The 21,964-nt window shown below is 41.9% G+C and overlaps 1 protein-coding gene across 2 annotated transcripts in view; it reads left to right on the top strand.

Annotated features, from left to right (window-relative positions):
• The window catches only part of TTF2 (transcription termination factor 2), a 124,909-nt gene that overhangs the window by 22,013 nt on the left and 80,932 nt on the right, over positions 1-21,964 (top strand). For both annotated transcript variants that reach the window (XM_033943407.1, XM_033943408.1), the window contains exons 5-9: positions 558-1,598; positions 2,249-2,360; positions 8,675-8,860; positions 18,507-18,664; positions 20,384-20,465. In XM_033943407.1, coding sequence (XP_033799298.1) covers positions 558-1,598; positions 2,249-2,360; positions 8,675-8,860; positions 18,507-18,664; positions 20,384-20,465 — 1,579 coding nt within the window. The remainder of the gene's footprint in view (positions 1-557; positions 1,599-2,248; positions 2,361-8,674; positions 8,861-18,506; positions 18,665-20,383; positions 20,466-21,964) is intronic.

Raw genomic sequence — 21,964 nt, 5'->3', positions numbered from 1 at the left:
CCAGCAGTAGCAATTCTTATGTTCTTATGAATCTGGTCCAAAATGTAACAGGATGGAAAATTAAGATCATAATAAAATATGCTGAAAAAACTCCCTAATACTTTTGCATGCCAGTGTAGATTGTGAGTTTCTTATTTATTTATTTCAATTTCTATCCTGTTCTCCCAGAAGCTTAGAATGGGTTACAAATTGACATTCACAATCATTTAAAGATAGACTAGTCATGACAACAAATAGATTACAGTAGAAAATAACAGAGCTTATTCTAGAGACCAGACTGGAATATCACAATCAACTATGTTGAATTATTTAATATAGTACCCTTGATGTACCCAAGTGTTGGCATCTCACCATCTTTTTTCAGATTTGTAAAATAAATTGGTAACATATTGCAGCTGTGAGACCCTGTGGCTTAGACTGCTACCTCTAATCATTTTGTTTGCTATTGCTTTTGAGCTTTTAGAAATGTAGTTTAATACTAGACAAAGAAGCAGGTAAATATATATTATCCTGGATCCAAAGACTTTCAGTTTTGGTTTTTTTTGTGTGTATTACAGGGTACTACAGAACTGCCTGCAAATGGGAAATCCTTTCATAGCCTGGGGAAGCTTCACCCTGACCAAGAGCGGAACCCATTTAAAATAAAAAATGAGGATCAGAAATCCTCCCTCTGGAAGCTGGATAAAGAAAAGAGAAAAGAAGCATCACAAAGTGAAAGAGATCTATCTCCAGACACAGGGACAGAGATGGTACAGAATGAATTGTGGAAGGAGAAGGGGCTTCCAGGGGAGTTGAATATAAAGAAAATGCCATTGGGAACTGAGAAGGAGACCAGTGTGCTGGAAGATGGAGCCAGGTTAACAGATAAACAACAGAAGTATCAGAGTCAGAATGATGGAGGAGTTCCCCAAGATAAACCAGAAGGGTGGTGTGTGAGAGAGACTGGGAAGCAAGCAGAATATGCCAGGGGAAAGAGAGAATCTGAAGAAGCTCTGACAGCCCAACACTGGAAGCAGGAGACACCGATAGAAGAGACAATAAGAAAAGAAGGAAAATCAGAGCACACATTGCATAAGTTAGAGGAGCAGTACATCAAGTTGGTGAAAGAGGGACAACTCAGTGATGAACAGGACAAAATCCCCAAGAACAAGGAGATAAAAGTGAAAGACGATCTCCTTTCCATTCCTGCAGACAGGAATGGAAAGGAGATTCCAAAGTTGAAAGGGAGCAGAGCTGGGCAGGAGCAAACAGAGTGTTCCACGCTAACAGTTAAACATGCCTTTAATAAAGGTGCAGTATTTCCGCTTACCTTGCTGGAAAAATGCAAAGAGGCAGCCTCTGGTGGAATCACAAGAGAGGAGATTGAAAGAGCAGACGGATGCAATGCAACAAATCGGGGTGAGCTGAGAAAAGACAAACCCTCCCAGGAAATGAAGCTGCAAGGGGTGGTGCATCCAGTGCCAAAATCTGGGGGTCTGGAGCAGAAGACAATCACCTCGTTCCCAGGATTTGCACTTACATCTCAGGCAAACGGACATGAACTTCAGGATCTTGGAGCCCTTCACAACCGTCTCACAGCACAGCTGAAACAGAAAAAGGTCAGCTCTCATTTTTAACTCTAAACTAGTTCCCATTATGCACAGCCTCTTGGAGGTCCTGTCACTTCACTTTAACTTTGCCTTCTGGTATGGTCAGAAATGGTTTTCGTTCTTTTCCTCATTTTTAAATATTTAATATATATATATATCTTCCTTTAATCCAAACCAAATCTGGTGCATTATCTGAATGTACAGAAAGGAGATTTAATATCTACCATTGTTTAATAAATTGAAACTGAAAAGATATTATCCAGGGTGAGCAGGAGTTGTCATGACAGAATTGCTTGGATCCTTCTGGAGGAGTGGATGCAGCTGGGAGAGCGGCACCTTTTCCCAAAGGTGGATGTCTTCTACATTGTCAGGGAGTAACTTATTGGTCATGTCAGAACTACCAGCTTCAGCCACCAAACTGTAAAGCAGCTGTCCCAGCTTGTAGCAATGTGTGCCTTGGGCTCCAAAACATGTTGGGGCTATTTTTACAATTGTTTTTGAAGTCTAGATATGGGCACCTAGAACTACCTTTTTTAAATTTTGATTGACTCTTAAGCTGACATACCTTTTATTCTGTCCTTTTTTTTATTTTAATGGCATGAATAGTTCAGCACCAAGTAAATGTTGATAGAGTGTTATATGATCTCTTGTTTTTCCAGGCCACGTTGGCTTCTGTGAATGTCCAAGCACTGCCTGATAAAGGACAAAGGTTACAAAGACAAGTGCAAGAGTTAGAAGATGCACTGGGCTCTCTCAGCCTCGGCACACCAGGTATTCAATCCATTGGTTTGATCTACATAGATTCCATATGTCTAGACAGGAGTTGTGACTCCTCCCCATAGTCACTGAGCTTGTTTTCCATGATACACACAACAGTCAACAATTAAATTTATGTTGTGCCAACTGCAGGTTAAAAAAATCCATTTATTCAGCAGTGGTACTGATCAGTTGTGCACTTATGCAGTTAGTAATGATATTCAGACAGGTAACTGGTTAATGTTAGGACAGCCTTTTTGCTGTCATAACTTATGCTGTTAATGGTCTGACTATCACCACTAACCTGATAATCTCCAGCTCCATTCTTAGAGTACCCCAAAACTATTTGGATAATGCCAAGGTGGTCAGAGGAAATATTCGGTGGCACTTTCTGCTTAGTGCTACCAAAGGGGGAGAATTCATTAAGGGGCACTAACCGTGTTGTGAGTTTGGTGGCAGGAGGGATTGAGCATCTCCCCTACCAGGGATGTTAGCGGGGGTGTCAGCAGGAGGGATTGTGCATCCCTCCTACCGCGGACAGTGTTGGGAGTACGGAGATTCCATACCGCGGATGCTCAGACAATTGCATCGGGGGAATTCCCCTCTTCCCCATCAGCTGAGTGGCAGGGACTCCCCAAAGCGCAATTCTGTAACCAGCACCCTAAAATGATTGACAGGCAATCCGACTTGGGCGCCAGTTACAGAATCACAGCTTTGGAGAGTTCCTGCCATTCAGCTGATGGGGGGGTGGGATTCTCCTGCTGCAGTTTTGCTGCAAAGATAAACGGCTGAAATGTAGGCCAGGGTTTTCCAAGCCTACATTTCAGCTGCCTATCTTGGCATGATTCGTGGCTGGGTAGCCATTTTAGCCCGCCTAATGCCACTTCTGGCATTGGCCATGCCTACTTTAGCGTTCCATGGCCTAAAGTGGCTACCTAGCCATGATTCCAGCAGCCATTTCAGCTGCCTTTTATTTAGATATCGGTAGGTGCTTCAACTTTGCCGTTTCTGACTTCATTTTTCAATTACTTAGACATTGGCAGGGTGCCTACCAATGCTTAAATTTAGGCACTGCTTATAGAATTTCCCCCATAGTACATGATGACAGATAAAGATCTGAACGGTCCATCCAGTCTGCCCATTAGTTATTCTCATTAAAAATACATGATTACATTAACTGGTTCTTTGATATTTCTGGGTCATAGACTAAAGTTAATAAGAACATAAGAACAGCTTTACTGGGTCAGACCAATGGTCCATCAAGCCCAGCAGCCCACTCTCACGGTGACCAATCCAGGTCCCCAGCACCTAGCCAAGTTCACCTGGTATTGTCCTAGTTTCCAACCCCTGAAGCCACCATCCAAGCTCACTCCAGCCTATCCAACCATTCTGTTTTTTGCAGGATATCTACCGTAAATTCTGGCCAATAATGTCCTCATGTTCCAAGTTAGTGGAGGTCCCAATGATGCCTTCCTCAGCCCATCCTACACCAAATCACCATATAAGGGACACAAACCATACAAGTCTAAGCGGGAGCAGAGTAAGGCACACTCTGGGCGTGGGAGCGAACTCCGCCCCCTCCCCTCTCGACGGTGCACCACTGAGCCAGTTGGAAGGCTCCCCAACAGTTTAAAAGTTTGATTTTGCCGGTTTTAGTTTTTTTTACCTTCTCGCCGGTCCTCAACACCTCCCTCCACAACCCACTCTCCTATCCAGACACTAAACACAGCCAACAACCTAACCACTGGAAACTACACTGCCTCTACCAGCAGCCCCACCTCCATAATGAAGCTAATTCCACAAACAAACACCCAGATTATCCTATTAATAATCCTTCTCATATCCAGCTGTAAGGTAGAAGCAAACAGTCTACCCAACATTCCCACTAGCTCAATTGCAATCAAAACCCTTCACCCTAACAGGAGAGTTCCAGTAGACAGAAACTCCAACCACCAAACAAGCGTTCAACACCCCATAACACCAGCATGGGGGAAGAAGAGCAACACAACCCAAGACCAAACCTCACCATAACCCAAATTCACTCATCTACCCTAAAACGATTCATAACCACCAAACAGAAACCACCACCCTTAACTGTGCTTACTTAAACGTCAGAGCCCTAGGTCCAAAAACAGAACTTATAAAAACCTGGATAAAAAACGAAAACCTAGACTGCCTCTTCCTCACAGAAACCTGGCTAACATCGGACAAAGACCCAAGAATTACAGAAGTCTGTCCTAAAGGATACAAAATTACAGTGACCTGCAGAGAGAAAAAAAGAGGAGGTGGATTAGCGATCTTACTCAAAGACTCCCTAACCTTAAACATATTGGAAAAAACTTCCACCCCTTGCATGGACCTTTTAGCATGTCAAATCTCTTCCACCACACTGAAAAACTCACTAAACTGCATGCTCTGTTATATAACACCGGGAAACTGGGCCATGGTTAGATCCGAATTTGAAAACTTCATATACCAAAACTCACTTACAGCAGCACACAATCTTATCCTAGGAGACCTAAACCTTCATCTTGAAGACCATTCATCCAAGCCAGTAGACAATCTACTTTCTTTCCTCAATGCCCTATCCTTCCAAATTTTAAACCCACAAACTACTCATGAGAAAGGACACCAACTGGACATTGCAGCCTTCATGACCCATCAAACATCTACTTCAGAAATTCAAACGTCTAATGGAACCTGATCCCCATCCCTCTGGTCAGACCACTACACTGGACCAAAAACAAATCCAAACCAATATCCAAAATAGTAACCTACACATCATGCAAACGCATCGAGCCCGCCATTTTCTGGTCAAAAGTAGACGAAACAATCCAAGAAGATAACCCCAAAGACTTAATTTCACACAGGGGTTATTTGAGCAACAACATCCTTGATGAACAAGCCCCATTTCGAACCAAAACCAGAACATGCAGACGATCAGACCAATTTTTCGACGAAAAATTACTCCTACTCAAGAGACAATGTAGACGTCTGGAAAGAAAATGGAGAAAAACCAACCAAGATCACACGAAAACCGCCTGGAAAAAAATTAACAAACAATACAAACTTCTATTAAAAGAAAAGAGAAAAAAACATTACACCAACCTAATAGGCATGGAAACCCAAGACACCAAAAAACTATTCCAAATATTAAAAGATCTAACTAACATCATACCCTATTTGACCACTAACAATAACTCCTCCCCTTCAGCCTCCCTCCTAGCTGAACACTTCAAGAATAAAATTACAAACACCAGAGCTACTCTCATTAGTAACCCAACCCACCTACTCGAAGTCACAATACTCCCCACAGAAAATGAATCTTGAGCTGCAGACAGATCTCGGTCCCAATTCCCTAAGATACATTGGACCGAATTCAACAAACTCTACAATAAGTACAGCCACGCATCATGTGAACTCAACCACTGCCCGCCATATCTCCTGTCATCAGCAAGCACTAAGTTCCGTACCTTACTCCTACACTGGATACAAACCATGCTCACAGATGGCATTTTCCTGATTGACCTCAGCGAAATCATCATCACCCCAATCTTAAAAGACCCAAAAGGACCAACAGACCTCTCATCAAACTACAGACCAATAGCCTCAATACCTCTATATATCAAACTAACAGAAGGATTAGTAGCCAAATTCCTCACCAACTATCTCGAGGACCATAACTTACTCCATCCCACGCAATCCGGCTTCAGAACTACTAGGCTCCCTTATCGACACAGCAAGACAACACCTCAGCATTGGAAAAAAAATGCTGCTCATACAGTTGGACCTGATGGCGGCATTTGACCTGGTAGACCATAACATCCTACTGCAAATCTTGGACTCAATAGGCATCTCAGATAAAGTATACTTATGGTTTGAAGGTTTCTTAAAATCCAGAACATATAAAGTAAAATCAGACAAAGAAAAATCCAAATCTTGGTCCAACCCCTGCGGCGTTCCACAAGGGTCCCCACTGTCCCCTACTCTCTTCAACCTATATACGGCCTCTCTTGGCGTTTACCTGAACAAACAAGGCCTATCCTCTTATAGCTATGCTGATGACATCACCATCCTCATTCCTTTCGACCAACCAATGCTCTTAATGTCAGACACACTACACAGAACTCTAGCTAAAGTTACGACTTGGATGGAAGACCACAAACTGAAACTCAACCCAGACAAAACTAAATTCATCCTCCTAGAAAATAACAAAATCCCAACCATAACCAACTTAGAAATCAACTCTATCAACTATCCTTTGCAAACCACCCTAAAACTTCTAGGTATGACTATTGACAGAGGCTGCACCATGCAACCACAAATTAACAAAACAATACAGAAATCTTTTGCAGTTATGAGAAACCTTAGACAAGTCCGAAAATTCTTCGAAAAAACACAATTTCAGCTCCTAGTACAATCTCTAATCCTAAGTATCCTAGACTATTGCAACATCCTCTACCTCCCCTGCCCTGCAATAATGATTAAACAACTACAGACAATTCAGAATACAGCTCTGAGACTCGTCTGTTCATTGAAAAAACATGATCACATTACTGAAGCATTCATCAATTCTCATTGGCTTCCAATCCAGGAAAGAATACAATTTAAATTCTACTGTATACTATTTAAAACTATAAATGGAGACAGCCCAACCTACCTAAACGACCGCCTCATCCAAACCACCTCTACCAGGCATAGAAAAACACACACCCCATTCACTTACCCCCCAATCAAAGAAGTAAAACAGAAAAAACTATACAACGGACTACTGGCCACTCAGGCAGCGAAGATAGACAACCAAGTCTCCAACCTATTGACAACAACCCCAGACTACAAGACAGAGGAGGGAGCCGGCAAGACGGTAAACACCTAGGGGCAGCAGAGGAAAACACTGCATCACCCTCAACCGGGGCAGCACAAAATACTTCACGGGGCCACATGTGGCCCTCAGGCCACAGGTTGGACACCCCTGCACCAGATCATTTATCTGCAGCCATCTTTTATCAGTACAATACTTAGCAGTCTGACCCCTGTATGTCCTGCCCTGTGGCTCTAGGTCACAGGATTGACACCAATTAGCTAGCTGAGAAGTAGCAGATACAGTACTTCTATTTTTATCTAGAGACTTCTTATAAAACTAATTTCAAGCCTAGGTCAAGGTGCTTTGAGTCTGACAGACAAGAAAATTTAAATGCCTAATGTTAACAGTTGGATGCCTAGGTCTGCATTAACATAAATTCCTGCCTCCAATTTTAAAAGCATTTGAATGTTGGTGCCTTGAAAGTAGGTGGGAGCAGGAATTAAGGTTGATTTTTCCAGCACTAAATATCTAACTTCAGGTGCCTTAGTTTAAGGTTCCTAAAGTAAGGAGCTTATAGTTGGCCCAGAATTGATATGTTTTAGATAGGAGCCTATGGTCAACTAAATCTTAGGGCTCCTTTTCCAAAGCCGCACTAGAGCCTTAACGCACGGAACAGCGTGTGCTAAATTTCCGTGTGCGCTAGCCGTTACCGCCTCCTTTTGAGCAGGCGGTAGATTTTCAGCTAGCGCGCGCTAATCCAGTGCGTGCATTAAAAACACTAGCGCACCTTTGTAAAAGGAGCCCTTAGTGTTTAAACTAGGCTCTTTATTATTGGTACTGAGCATTTTAAATTTCATGCTCTGTCTGAAGAGAGGCTTCCTCAGGGCTTAATTCAGGTTCATTGGCTTTTTTGGTCATACTCTTCACCCTCTAACAATAGCTCTAGCTTAGATCTTAAATATACTATCTTCTAAGCACACTGATATTCTAACTAATTCCACATTTATGTTTTTTGATGCTGGATTAGGTGGGGTTGGGTAGACTGGATGATTTGAATTTGCAGTCCACTTTGTCCAGTTATGATTAGCTAAGAGTAACAGATTATAAATTGATTTATTAAATTATTCTGTGATGAGGACAGGAACTGTGCTGGTTCTTGTGAAGCTCATACATCATTTCTGAACCTAAACTGAAGTGACGTAGTTTTCATTGTTGGGTCACAGCGAGAGGAAGAACTTTGTATGTTTTGTCATGGCAGATGAGGAAGATGTGTATGTGTGTGACTGAACTTTGTGTTAAACTTGGAAACAGCGGTAAAGAAACTCTTGAAATGTTACGGCAAGCATAACCCAAAATTCAATCACAAGTAGCATTCACACTTCAAAAAATATTATGCAATATTAGGGAACAGCAGGTAAAGCTCTAGCTAAATTACTTGGCAGAATGGGTGAGCCATACTGGCTTTATCTGCCATCATATACTGTTTTAAGGACTTATTCTAAATTTATTTTTCTATCCTTAACAGTTGAAAATGATGGTAAGGAGGCAGAGATGAAAGAGAAGCAGCCAGCTGATAACAGGAATCCATTCAGCAGCACTGTTCCCAGGTCACAGAGCAGTATGTCCCTGATCAAACTGCAGGCATTTCAGGACCTTCCGTTCCAGTCCCTGGGTTCTGCCTCCTCCATAGGATCCAGTCAGGTCTTTGGAGGTAAGATTCAGGGCAGGGTTCATATTGCAGGAGCATCCATTTCTGTAAGAAATCTCTTGCACAAGAGTAGGTTCATTGAATAAATTAAGAGATGTGACGACATGTTTATTCTTTATACCTACTAGAATATTTCAGCAAATTCAGGTAGTCAGAACACCAATATGTGTAAAATATGGATTGTAATATGTAGGAATAAGAATAAACATATGTAAATATAATCCCAAACACTGGTGGTAGCTTGAAAGAGAGCTTTATTCAGTTGTTACCTACAAGAAAACCATGATAGCATCCAGAAGTCGCATGTCCCATTTGAAGGTTCAGAACATCTCTATGGTGGGGCAGGAGACTCGGTGCAGTAAATCTTTACTTGTATAATGTTAGTAATCAGTATTGTTAACGTACGTAATAATAATAATAATAACTTTATTCTTGTATACCGCATTACCGTGGAAGTTCTATGCGGTTAACAGAAGAAGAGACTGTACAATTACAGCGAAGATACAATTTTGTTAATGTTACATTAACATTTTAGACAATGCAATTTTTCAATCAAGTTACATTTACATTTTAGACGGTACATTGACAGAGAAGTTAATTTTTGCAGGTAGGTAATATACTCGGAGTAGTTATGTTTGCTATGAGTTACATACAGCAGTTTTACAAATAGAAGTGTAACCTACGGCAGTAAAGGGTCTGGGGGAGAGTCGAGGTCAGAGGAGGAGGGAGGGGATCGGAACATTCAGAGGAATTTGTCAAAAAGGTAGGTTTTAGTTAGTTTCCTGAAAGTTTGATAGGGGGGGGAGTTGGAGATGAGAGTGGAGAGGCATTTGTTCCATTTGCCCGCTTGGAATGCTAGGGATCGGTTGAGGAATTTTTTGTAGAGGCAGCCCTTCGGGGAGGGAAAAGAGAACAGGTAGGTATTTCGAGTGTGGGAGGGGCCTGCAATTTCAAGGTACTCAGATAGGTAAATTGGTGAGGAGCCTGCTAAGGTTTTGAAGCAGAGGCAGGCGAATTTAAAGATGATTCTTGCCTCCACCGGCAGCCAGTGGAGTTTGGTGTAGTAGGGGCTGACGTGGTCATATTTTTTGAGGCCGAAGATGAGGCGGACAGCGGCATTTTGTACAATTCTAAGACGTTTGATGGTGTTTTTATAGGCTCCCAAGTATACGATATTGCAGTAGTCCAATATGCTTAGGATTAGTGATTGGACCAGTAAGCGGAAGGAGAGGTGGTCGAAGTGGTGTTTGATGGTGCGAAGTTTCCAGAGGGAACGGAAGCATTTTTTGACCTGGGCACTGGTGTGGGCTTCGAAGGTCAAGTTTCTATCTAGGATAACTCCGAGTATTTTTATGGTGGGGTTGATGGGGTATTCTAGGCCGTTCAGTTTCAGGGAAGTGTTTGTTATTCTGTGGTTAGGGCTTGCCAGGAAGATTTTGGTTTTTTCTGTGTTTAATTTCAATTTGAATTGTGAGGTCCATTGTTCTAGCTTGGTGAGGATAGAGGAGGTGAGTTGTTCCGTCTGTTGAGTGAATGTAGTTAGGGGAATGATAATGGTGATGTCATCGGCATATATGAAAGATTTAAGGTTTAGGTAGGCTAGTATCCGTGTTGAGGGGCCAAGTAAATGTTGAAAAGGGAGGGGGATAATGGGGAGCCTTGTGGGACTCCGCAGGAGTTATGCCATTGATGGGAGAAGGTTCCGTTACTGTGGACCTGATAAGTGCGGTTGGTTAAGAAGCTTGAGAACCAGTCAAGTACTTGGCCGGAGATGCCGATGGAGTCGAGGCAGCGGAGCATGATATCGTGGTCGACCAGATCGAAAGCGCTGCTTAGGTCGAATTGGAGTACTAGAGCGCTTTTGCCCAAAGAGAATAGGTGGAGGAGGTAATTGGTTAGAGCGGCTATGACCGTTTCTGTGCTGTGGTTTGAGCGGAAGCCGGATTGAGAATCATGAAGGATGTTGAACTTTTCGAGAGAGTTCGTGAGGTCATGGTTAATGAGGCCTTCCATGAGTTTCTGGAAGAGTGGTATATTGGCTATGGGTCTATAGTTAGCGGCGGAGGAGATAGGTTCTTTGTTGTTTTTGAGGCAGGGGGATACGAGAATGTGTCCGAGTTCAGTCGGGAAGAGACCTGTGGACAGGCATAGTGTGATCCAATTGAAGAGATCGGCTTTGAATTGGGGGGGGCGGATTTAATGATGGCGGGTGGGCAGTTGTCTAACAGGCAGTTGGAGTTGGCGTATTTTGAGAAGAGTTTGAGAAATAGGCTCCAGTCTGGGCTTTCGAAGGAGCTCCAGGTCATGTCAGCTCTTGAACCTGTTGTGTCTATTGCTGGAAGGTCGAATATTGTCTCAACGTTGGGAGTAGTAAGGGATGATTTTAAGGTTTGAATTTTGTTGGCAAAGTGTTTAGCTAGGATTGTGGCGGGGGGCGGGAGTTCTGAGCTTGTTCGTTTGTATGATTCGGTGTCTAGAAGGGAGTTAACTAATCTGAAAAGGGCTTTACTGTTTAGTGAAGGGGTGTTGATGAGTTGGGAGTAGTATTTGCTGCGTTTTTCGGCAATTAATTTTTTGTATTCGTTGACTTTTCGTCGCCAGATAAGTCTATCATTGTCGGTCCCTGATTTACGCCATATTCTTTCTAGTTTCCTTACTTCGCGTTTTAAGGCTGAGAGATCCGCATCAAACCATTTGTTTGGGGGCCGAGGGGTTTTCTTGCGAAGTTTTAGGGGGGCGATGGTATTGAGGACTTGGTTACTGAAGTTTTCCCAGTCAAGGTGGAAGTTGGGGTTGGGGTCGGAGTCAGGAGAGAGGGTGTAATGAGACCAGAAATCTACTGGGTTGATTTTTTCTCTTGTCCAGGTCATCGTCTTTGTTAGGTTATTTGTTTGTTTCCTGTCTGGTTGTTTTTTGGACCAGGATAGTTCAAAATGACATAGGAGGTGGTCGGACCAAGGGGTATTAGACCAGTTTTGTTTTGTGAGATTTATGTTGGGGGTAGTGGAGGAGTTAGAAAGGAAGGTGGCCATGTCAAGTTGGTGTCCTTTGTTGTGTGTTGTGGTACGTGGGGGCTTGGTGAAGCCTATTGATCTGAGGAAGGAGAATAGGTCTGCGACATTGGGGTTTTCTTTTTGTTCTAGGTGAAGGTTAATGTCTCCCGCTAGGAGGTTGTGGGTGCCGGCTGCCGAGTTCGAGAGAAGGAATTCGTAGTAGTCTTCTTTAGCTAGGTTCCATTTATTAGGGGGAATGTAGAATAGTGTGACGATGAGATTATCAATGAGGTCGGTTTGGGAGATTTTGCAGGTGAGGATTTCTAGGTCATTGGTTAATTTGGAATCTAGGATTTGGAAGTGAAAGTGGTCGCGTAGTATGATGGCCAGGCCACCTCCCCTTTTAGAGTTTCTTGAGAGGGGGATAATTTTGTAGTGTGGTGGGAGAATGTCCGCTATGATGGCATCCTGGTCGGAAATGAGCCAGGTTTCAGTTAGGAGTACAATGTCTAGGGGGGTTTCTTCAAGCCAATCTTTGAAGAGTTGGGCTTTATTTCTGACCGAGCGGATATTCAGGTAGGCACCAGAGAGAATGGATTGTTCTAAGGGGGGCGAGGGTTCCGTGAGTTGTAGATTTTTTAGAGATCGTTTTTTTTTTTTTGTGTTGGTCTGGGTGGGTGGCGGGTGGTGTGGATTACAGGGATGGGAAAAGGACCTGTTTCTGTGACATCGTGAACGAGTCTGTGGGATCGGGGGAGTTTGTCAGGTCCCGGGGTTCTAGTCCATGCAATGTAAGTAGGTATGGGTTCGAAGGCTGAAGCTTTAGAAATCCAGCCTCTTGTGGTGAGCAAGTACAGAAGGAGAAAGGTGATATGTTTGTGAGTAGGACTAGACATGTTTGGTGATAGGTAGGGTGGTAAGGGGGGCTGGGCGGGGAGAGGGGTGAGGGCAGACAGGAGGTGCAGGGTGGGAGGAGAGACAGATAATTATGTTGGGGTGGGTAGATATGAAATGTTCCTGGGCAGGTAACTGTAGATAAGAAGCAGTAGGGAGAGAAGGTCGTTGGACAGTTGAACAAATTAGGATTGTGAGCTAGATAGGGGTACAACCGAAGTGTTATAAAAGACAATGAACAGATCTATAAGATGGTATATTGGTTTAGGCGACTAAGATTAAAGGCATGAGCAGTTGTACAATAAAAATCAAAAGCAGTAATAGTATAAAGGCAGGAACAAGTAAGAGTCCTGTGCATGTAACAATTATAGATCTATAAGATTTTAAGGAAGGTGCTTCGGTCCGAGTGTCCGCGTGTAAGAGGCAGGGATTAGGGTGCTTGGCCCTAAGGATTATTATAATTAATTTTTTTTTTTTTTAAATTATAATGAGAGGAGATAGGCCTGAGGGACCGGCTTAGGAGGGCAGGGACTAACCGCCGGCCGCGTGGGCTCCTCTGGTGCAGTGAAGGGAGACGACTCGATCTCCCTTCCCCTTCACTGTGCTGCGAGTGAAATTTTTTTCAAAAGGTCTGGTCTGCTGTGCCCAAAAGGGCTGAAAGGCAGGCCAGATGAAGAGCCAGCAACCGCCGACCGCGTGGGCTCCTCCGGTGCAGTGAAGGGGGACGACTCGATCTCCCTTCCCCTTCACTGTGCTGCGAGTGAAATTTTTTTCAAAAGGTCTGGTCTGCTGTGCCCAAAAGGGCTGAAAGGCAGGCCAGATGAAGAGCCAGCAACCGCCGACCGCGTGGACTCCTCCAGTGCAGTGAAGGGGGACAACTCGATCTCCCTTCCCCTTCACTGTGCTGCGAGTGAAATTTTTTTCAAAAGGTCTGGTCTGCTGTGCCCAAAAGGGCTGAAAGGCAGGCCAGATGAAGAGCCAGCAACCGCCGATCACGTGGGCTCCTCCGGCTGAAGCTACGATTACCATATTTGTGAAGTAAAAAATTACAGGCCTGTAAGTCTAAGTTCTGTAGTAAGCAAATTAATGGAAATGCTTTTAAAACAGAGAATTGTGACAATTCTGGAATCCTGTGGCTTATAGGACCGGAGGCAACATGGATTCACTAGAGGTAGGACTTGTCAGACAAATCTGATCAATTTTTTTGACTGGGTGCGCTAGATATGGTGTATTCAGATTTTAGCAAAGCCTTTGACAGTTTTCCACACAGACATCTAATAAATAAACTGAGTGCCCTCGGGATGGGTCCCAAAGTGAAGGGCTGGGTCAAGAACTGGTTGAGTGGAAGGCAACAGAGGGTAGTGATCAATGGAGATCGCTCTGAGGAAAGGGATGTTACCAGTGGTGTGCCTAAAGGTTCTGTTCTTAGGCCTGGTCTTCTTAACATTTTTATAAACAATATTGCTGCAGGGCTGTCGGGTAAGATTTGCCTCTTTGCGGATGATAACGAAAATCTGCACTAGAGTAAAAGAATGATCTGAAATTTGGCAACTAAAATTTAATGCTAAGAAATGCAAGATCATGCATTTAGGCTGCAAAAATCAGAGGGAACAGTACAGTTTAGGGGTGAAGAACTTGCGTGCACAACCGAAGAGCGGGACTTGGGTGTGATTGTATGTGATGATCTTAAGGTGGCCAAACAGGTTGAAAAGATGATGGTGAAAGCTAGAAGGATGCTAGGTTGCATAGGGAGAGGTATGGCCAGTAGGAAAAAGGAGGTATTGATGCCCCTGTATAAGACTGGTGAGACCTCATTTAGAATATTGTGTACAATTCTGGAGGCCGCACCTTCAAAAAGATAAAAAGGATGGAATCGGTCCAGAGAGGAAGGCTATAAAATGGTGCATAGTCTTCGTCATAAGGCGTATGGGGACAGACTTAAAGATCTCAATCTGTGAAGGAAAGGCAGGAGAGGGGAGATATGATAGAGACGTTTAAATACCTACATGGGGTAAATGCACATGAGTCGATTCTTTCATTTGAAAGGAAGCTCTGGAATGAAAGGGCATAGGATGAAGTTAAGAGGTGATAAGCTCAGGAGTAATCTAAGGAAATACATTGTTTTACAGAAATGGTGGTAGATGCATGGAACAGTCTCCCGGTAGAAGTGGTGGAGATAGACTGTCTAAATTCAAGAAAGCCTGGGATAGTCATGTGGGATCTCTTAGAGAGAGGAAGAGATAATGGTTATTGCGTATTTGCAGACTGGATGGGCCATTTGGCCTTTATCTGTCATCATGTTTCTATGATGCCAGAATTTGAATATATATTTGTTTTGTTATATGACAATTGCGAATTCTGGGATTTATGTTTTGCATACAGCTTTTTGATATGGGATAGATAGTCATTCTAAACTTTAATAATTAAAAAATGAAATATTTAAGTATGCTTTGTTTAGCAGTAGATCTTTCTATTTGTTGTGTCACATACATGAACATTGTCAAGTGCGTCACCACAGAAGAAAAATTGTGAACCACTGCCATAGGTAAATGTGGCCCTACTCTTAGGGTAGTGAATCTTTCCACCTTGATATATGATTAGCAGATCATAAAGGAATGAGTAGAGGCCAGAGTGTGTCTGGGGGAAGGGGAATGAATATTATCTAAACTGGAGATCATGCTTCTCTGATTTTTTTCCACAATTTCATCTCTGAGCCTTATAGTTAATAAAAAGCAAAGGAAAAATATGATGCAGATGGCAGGAATCAATGTGTGCAGATCTGTCTTCATTTGGGAGCAGATTGTGAAAAAAATCTCTTCATGATGTGCAAGCCTACTAGTTTTAAAGATAGATTAATGAGAGATTCCTCCTGCAGAGTAGATCCCCAGTTTATGGCAAGCATTGTGAAAGAGATGCTTGGATGTAGTAGAAATACAGGCCGAGACAAAGCAAAGTAGTTTTTGTAGGTGCACTGAACACATAACAAACCACAGTCTGTTGGTGAACTGACAAACAACTTAAAGCTGACTTGTCCATAGATCAGATTTGTGAGTGATCCTTTTTTTTTTTTTTTAGAATGTTTTTATTTTAGCCAACACACAAATATATGGAGATAACAATGTACTGATTAAAGTGATAGAAAATATCAAATTGCTGTAAAGTGTCCACTGGAGGGACCTCGTCAGAAACTGTGCAGGATAAGAAAATAGATGGAGAAAAAAAGCTTCAAACAGAATCTTATTTTAATCAAACAATATATGTCAAACTCTTCCCATCGAAATTTGCACAACCACAGTATATATACTGTTCCGCAAAAATCTGAAAACATGGCTTTTTAAGAAATCCCTACTGGGTGTCCAAGGAGACTGAGATAGTCACCTGAAATAAAGAAAATGTTAATGGTCAGCTGCTATTTGTTAATGGTCAATGAGACTGAGATTATAATATAAGTCAGCTGATATCGATGTTAATAATAAAATAAAATTTATTTATTTTATTTATTATAATATAGTTAATTTTATTTAATTTATTATTATATTAACATAATTATATTTTCATAATATAATAATTAATAATATAAGTCAGCTGCTATTTATGTTGATGGTCAGAGAGACTGAGGTTAATAATATAAGTCACCTGAAATACAGACAATGTTAATGGTCAGCTGCAATGTTATGGTCAGTTGCTATTACTTCATACTGTATGTATACCGTATATACTCAAAAATAAGTCGATCCAAATATAAGTCGAGACCCCCATTTTTCCCCCCAAAAGGAGGAAAAATGGTTGACTTGAATATAAGACGGGGACTTAATATTCAAGTGCCATGTCCTCCCAGGATCTGCACCGAGTGTCCTCTTCCTCACGCCCTTCCCTGCCAGGCTCTGCACTCAGCCCCCCCTCCCTGCCACGTTCTGTACCCAGCCCCCTTCCTTTCCTGCCCTGCAAGGCTCTGCACCTAGTCCCCTTCCCTACCAGGCTCTGCACCCAGCCTTCTTCCCTCCCTGCCCTGCAAAGCTATGCACCCAGGCCCCTTCCCTCCCTGCCCTACCAGGCTATGCAGCCAGCCCCCCTCCCTGCCAGGCTATGCAGCCAGCCCCCCTCACTACTTGCCATGCTCTGACTGCACCCTGTCCCCCCTCCCTTCTAGGCTTTACACCCTGTTCCACCTTTTTTTCCACTTCTGGTGGTCTAGTGGTAGGCCAGGCCGAGACAGGAGAGATCCCTCCCATCTCCCGGACTGGCTGATGCAAATCATTTTTTTATCTTCCTCCTCCTCGCATACCTTTTCTGCTACCCCTCCCCCAATACCTTTTTAGTTATCCCTGGTGATCCAGCGGTGTATAGGCAGGACCGTGCTCCTGCCCTGCGCACCTCCTTTGATTCACCGATCGGTGCTCGTGGCACACAGGCATGCAGGAGTGAGCTTCTCGAGCTCCAATGTGGCCCTGCTCCGCTAGCAGAATGGCTGCTGCTAGGTCCCGCAAATTTTGCAAGAACTGGCAGTAACCATTCTGCTAGCGGTGCAGGGCTGTGCGGGTGCTTGAGAAGCTCGCTCCTGCATGCTTGTGCGCCGCGAGCCCCAATCGGCAAGTTGAAGGAGATTCGCAGGGCAGGAACGCTGTACTGCCCATACACTGCTGGACCACTAGGGATAACTAAAAAGGTACCGGGGGTATCAGAAAAGGTCTGCAGGTAGGAGGGGGGGTAAAAAAAAATGATTTGCATCAGCTAGGCCAGGACAGGAGACGGGAGGGATCTCTCCTGTCCTGGCCTATCAGAGGCGTGCATTAAGTCGGGGAGGGGTGTCGGGTGATGACCTGAATATAGTACGAGACCCCCATTTTTGGGTTCAAAAATCTCATCCTATATTTGAGTATATAGTACTCCCCCGATATTCGCGGGAGTTCCGTTCCAGTAACCTCTGCAAATGTCAAAAAACCGTGAATACAGTTTTTAGGCAGGGGAGTCGGGAGAGGGCAGCCAGAGCGCCGGCGAGTGAAGGAAATCACTTGCTGTATGCTCCGTCTTTTCCTGTACTAAAGTCAGGCCTAAAAGAAAAATTCATAAGCCATTTTTAAGATGGACTTGGGAAAATCTACTGCTTATTTCTAGGGTAAGCAGCATGAAATCCATTTTACTCTTTTGGGATCTTGCCAGGTACGTGTGACCTGGATTGGCCACTGTTGGAAACAGGATACAGACAAACAGGATATGGCAATGCTTATGTTCTTATGGTCTAAATCTTATATATAAATACAGTAAAACCTTGGTTTGCGAGCATAATTCGTTCCAGAAGCATTCTTGTAATCCAAAGCACTTGTATATCAAATCGAATTTCCCCATAGGAAATAATGGAAACTCAGATGATTTGTTCCACAATTCAAAAACTTTAATACAAAATACTATATACGTACTTGTATTGCAAGACTTTGCTCATATAGAACAGTCATTACACTCTTGCAGTGTCAGAGAGAGAATAACCATCGGCTCAGTTGTGATGTGTGTATACCATGTATACTTGTATTGCAAGACATTGCTTGTATATCAAGTTAAAATTTAATAAAATGTTTTGCTTGTCTTGCAAAACACTTGCAAACCAAGTTACTTGAAATCCAAGGTTTTACTGTACTGGTTAGGAGCATACTGTGGACACTTTCTCTTCTGATACTGTTCTACTTCCATATCATTCTGAATCCAGAGCAGCAACAATGTTGTAGAGTTGTCTGCTGATGCCAATGATGTTTACTTCTTTCTTCCAGGAAAACCACAGCAAGAAAGTCTCTATGGGGGAAGAATTAAGGAGGATTCTTTGTTTGCAGTGCGCAATGCCACCAGCGAAGCTATTGATCACCTGCACAAATCCCTGGAGTCATGCCCCTCTGCAGAGAGCACTGTGGAAGAACCTGCGGGTCTGACGGTACAGCCCTGGGATAGGAGAATGCTTAGTGAGATCTAATTGCAGTCTTTTGAGAAACATCAGCACCGCCAGTCAGAGTTGTCTGAAAGAGGCAGGAGTGTTTTGTACTGTTTGAGCAGCTAAGAAAGCTTTATTGAGAATATAGTTCTTTTTATTTTGTAACTGGAGTTCTTGACAATTATTTCTGATGAAACTAGAAAAAACCCATTAGTTGTTGGCAGGTTAACATGAGCAAACTGAGTAAACTTAAATACTGGATACTCTACTTGATTACTGCATACTCTACTTGATAGCAGTGTTTCTGGTGTTATAGTGGCATCCAGTGATCACCGCATGGTGTGATTTAATATTAATGCTTCACAATACCACATGCAGTCTTACTGTTCAAAAAAATTCTTTTAAATTAAAAATGATAAACTAAATAAAAAAAAAAACAAGCCATCATATTCCTAGTGTTAATGGTGTGCTCAGTGCTCCAACATGTAAGTCATAAGTGGGTAAGACTAATATGAAGAGGAACCATCACCGCACCACCAAAGTTCCTCCTGCAACAAAGTTTAAACTATCACCTAGATTGTTATTTTGTTACTGGGAATTATAATGTTGAACATTGCAAATGCAACCCATTAAGCATAAAGGGGTGCTAAGGAACTTATCTTTGTGGAGAAAATGCTTGTGGTGGTTATGACAAACCGCTCCATAGGCCCTCTTCATAAACTGAATGTTACCAATGTGTCACCACTCATGACATGAATATATCCTGGTGATAGGAACAACCAATCAAATAATCCCAATCCCAAAACATGCGGAAAAACAACAAACATCCAGAACTGCTGTTTATCCAAATATTCTTAGAATCCTTGGAGAGACTCCATTTCTCTCCTTCAGAGTGACCATTGACTTCAAAGATACTCCTCAACTCTGGCTTAATTTCACTTAGGCTTCGTCGGGAGGAGGATAATAGAGTTTTCCCTCAGGAGAAATTCATGCGGAGGAGATTCGGTTTACCCTGAGCACCATTTTGAGCATATGTTATTCGTGATACCTGTAAAATTAAAAGAAATAATGAATAAATACTGTGTATACTGTACCTACTTTTGGCCTACTCTGTAGATAGATAGAAATAAGGGGACTAATTTGAAGAAAGTTGCACATGAGGTCAGAATGGTGCATGAAATTTATCTCAGATACAGTAGGAGTGGATAACATGTCCTGCTATAGTGTGTGTGTTTGACTAGTAAGTCACTTTCATTTAAAGGCCCGGTTGAAACCTTGATAGATTCAAAGGAAAATTTAAAAGGATTTCTGTTTACAGACGCATTCGAATCCTAAAACTTCATACAAGGCCTCACTGTTTAAATAAAAAATATTCCCCAACCTTATGTCATTCCCTTTTATATTCTTTTTTTCTATAATTCATTGTAGTTCCCCCTCCCTCCCCCCCCCCCCGCTTCCCTTTTGTTTGGGTATGTCTTTGTCTACGCCTTTGGTCACTAAAATGTTGTTTTTGCTTCCCTTTTTTAAAAAAATTGTTCATTGTTTAGAAACTTGGATAATGTGATTTAATCAAATTTTCTATTAAACTTGAAACATGAAGAGCCTAGCTTTCATTTGCTTCCTGAACTAGAAATAATCTTGTGTTAGGCGAAGCTAATAAATGCTGTCCTCTTCTCTATATCTGCATTGCTCCTAAGTTAATATTATCTTATGTGCTCTCAGGTTCCTCTGATGCTGCACCAGAAGCAGGCCTTGGCATGGCTTTTGTGGAGAGAGACTCAGAAACCACAGGGGGGAGTTCTAGGTAAGAGACCCCAGGAACATTCATTGTATGACAGTTTGTAGCAGTGGTCTCAAACTCAAACCCTTTGCAGGGCCACATTTTGGATTTGTAGGTACTTGGAGGGCCTCAGAAAAAATAGTTCATGTCTTATTAAAGAAATGTTTCTTACTTAATAGGGAGATAAAACTTAGTATTCTGTGACAAGAATTACTATATAATATTGTGATCACAGCTATAATCAATTATTAATAATGTTATCTGAAATAGTTTTTGGTCATCTAGGGAGGCAGGGGACAGGTGAAGGCGATGATGGTCCCCTTGTTAACCTCATTGTAGTGACTTCACTAAATTTTGGGTTACTTGGTCTGAGTACTTCACAATAATATTTAAAATAAACCAATGAAAATAACATTATTAATAATTGATTATAGCTGTGATTACAATATTATATATTTATTAAAGAAATGACAATTTTGCATGAAGTAAAACTCTTTATAGTTTATAAATCTTTCCTTTTGGCTAAGTCTTAATAATAATATTGTCATTTATAGCTAAAGAGACATATGATCAAGAAACTGTTTTATTTTACTTTTGTGATTATGATAAACATACCGAAAATAGTGCCTGGCAGGCCACAAATTTTAGACCACTGGTTTGTAGGATAGTGCAACCTTTGGATAATGGAGCATCGTATTGTTTTTTGCAGCTTCAATATGGATTTGAATTTTATGTTTATGTTCTTATGTTCTTTATGGGATACATTCTAAAAATACAGTGGAGAGTATTTGAACAACAGTCAACAATAAACGGAATACCCAATGATTCCACAGAAAAAAGGAGACAAACCACAATAAAAAGAAGGTGCTGTGAAATCGATGTTCTGGATGTAAAAGTTTATTAATATATTAAATAAAAACCCAAAGAAGGACTAAAATGCAATAAATGCAATAATCTCAAAACAAGTGATGCAATAAGTATAAAGTCAATAAACCAAAGACAATATAAGATGCGGACCCAACACGGTCTGTATTTCACCTAAAAAATCCTTCTTCTGGGATCCTACAAGAAAGTAAAAATGTGAAAATTGTGAAATGATGCACATGAAATATAGTGAAAGACGAGGATGTGAAAAAATGGAGTTATTGTGTGGAAAGTGAAGAAATGAAAAGTGCAAAACATAACAAAACAGTTGGCGACTAATAATGTGAAGCATAACAGAGTGAGGGAATGTAGATATAATACCAGACACAAACCGATAATGTAAAGCCAATACATATCAACTGGTGTTAAAATGGTTTGAGATATGAAATGAAATCCATAAAGGTAACACTATGAAAGCAAAGGAATCTAAATGGAAGATTATAATAATAAGGGACAGTTAAAACTAATTAATTTAACAACAGTATTAATAAAAATAATGAAACAATATTCCTTTTTAAAGTAACCAAATTGCTAAGCATATATCTAAGGGAGAGAAAAGGCTATGTAAAAAAACAAAATACTAAATGTGCAAGTACTTG

Source organism: Geotrypetes seraphini, chromosome 4, assembly GCF_902459505.1.
Source record: "Geotrypetes seraphini chromosome 4, aGeoSer1.1, whole genome shotgun sequence".
NCBI classification, from domain to species: Eukaryota; Metazoa; Chordata; class Amphibia; order Gymnophiona; family Dermophiidae; genus Geotrypetes; species Geotrypetes seraphini.
Note: the sequence above shows the minus strand (reverse complement) of the source record. Positions and strands in the feature narration are given on the sequence as shown.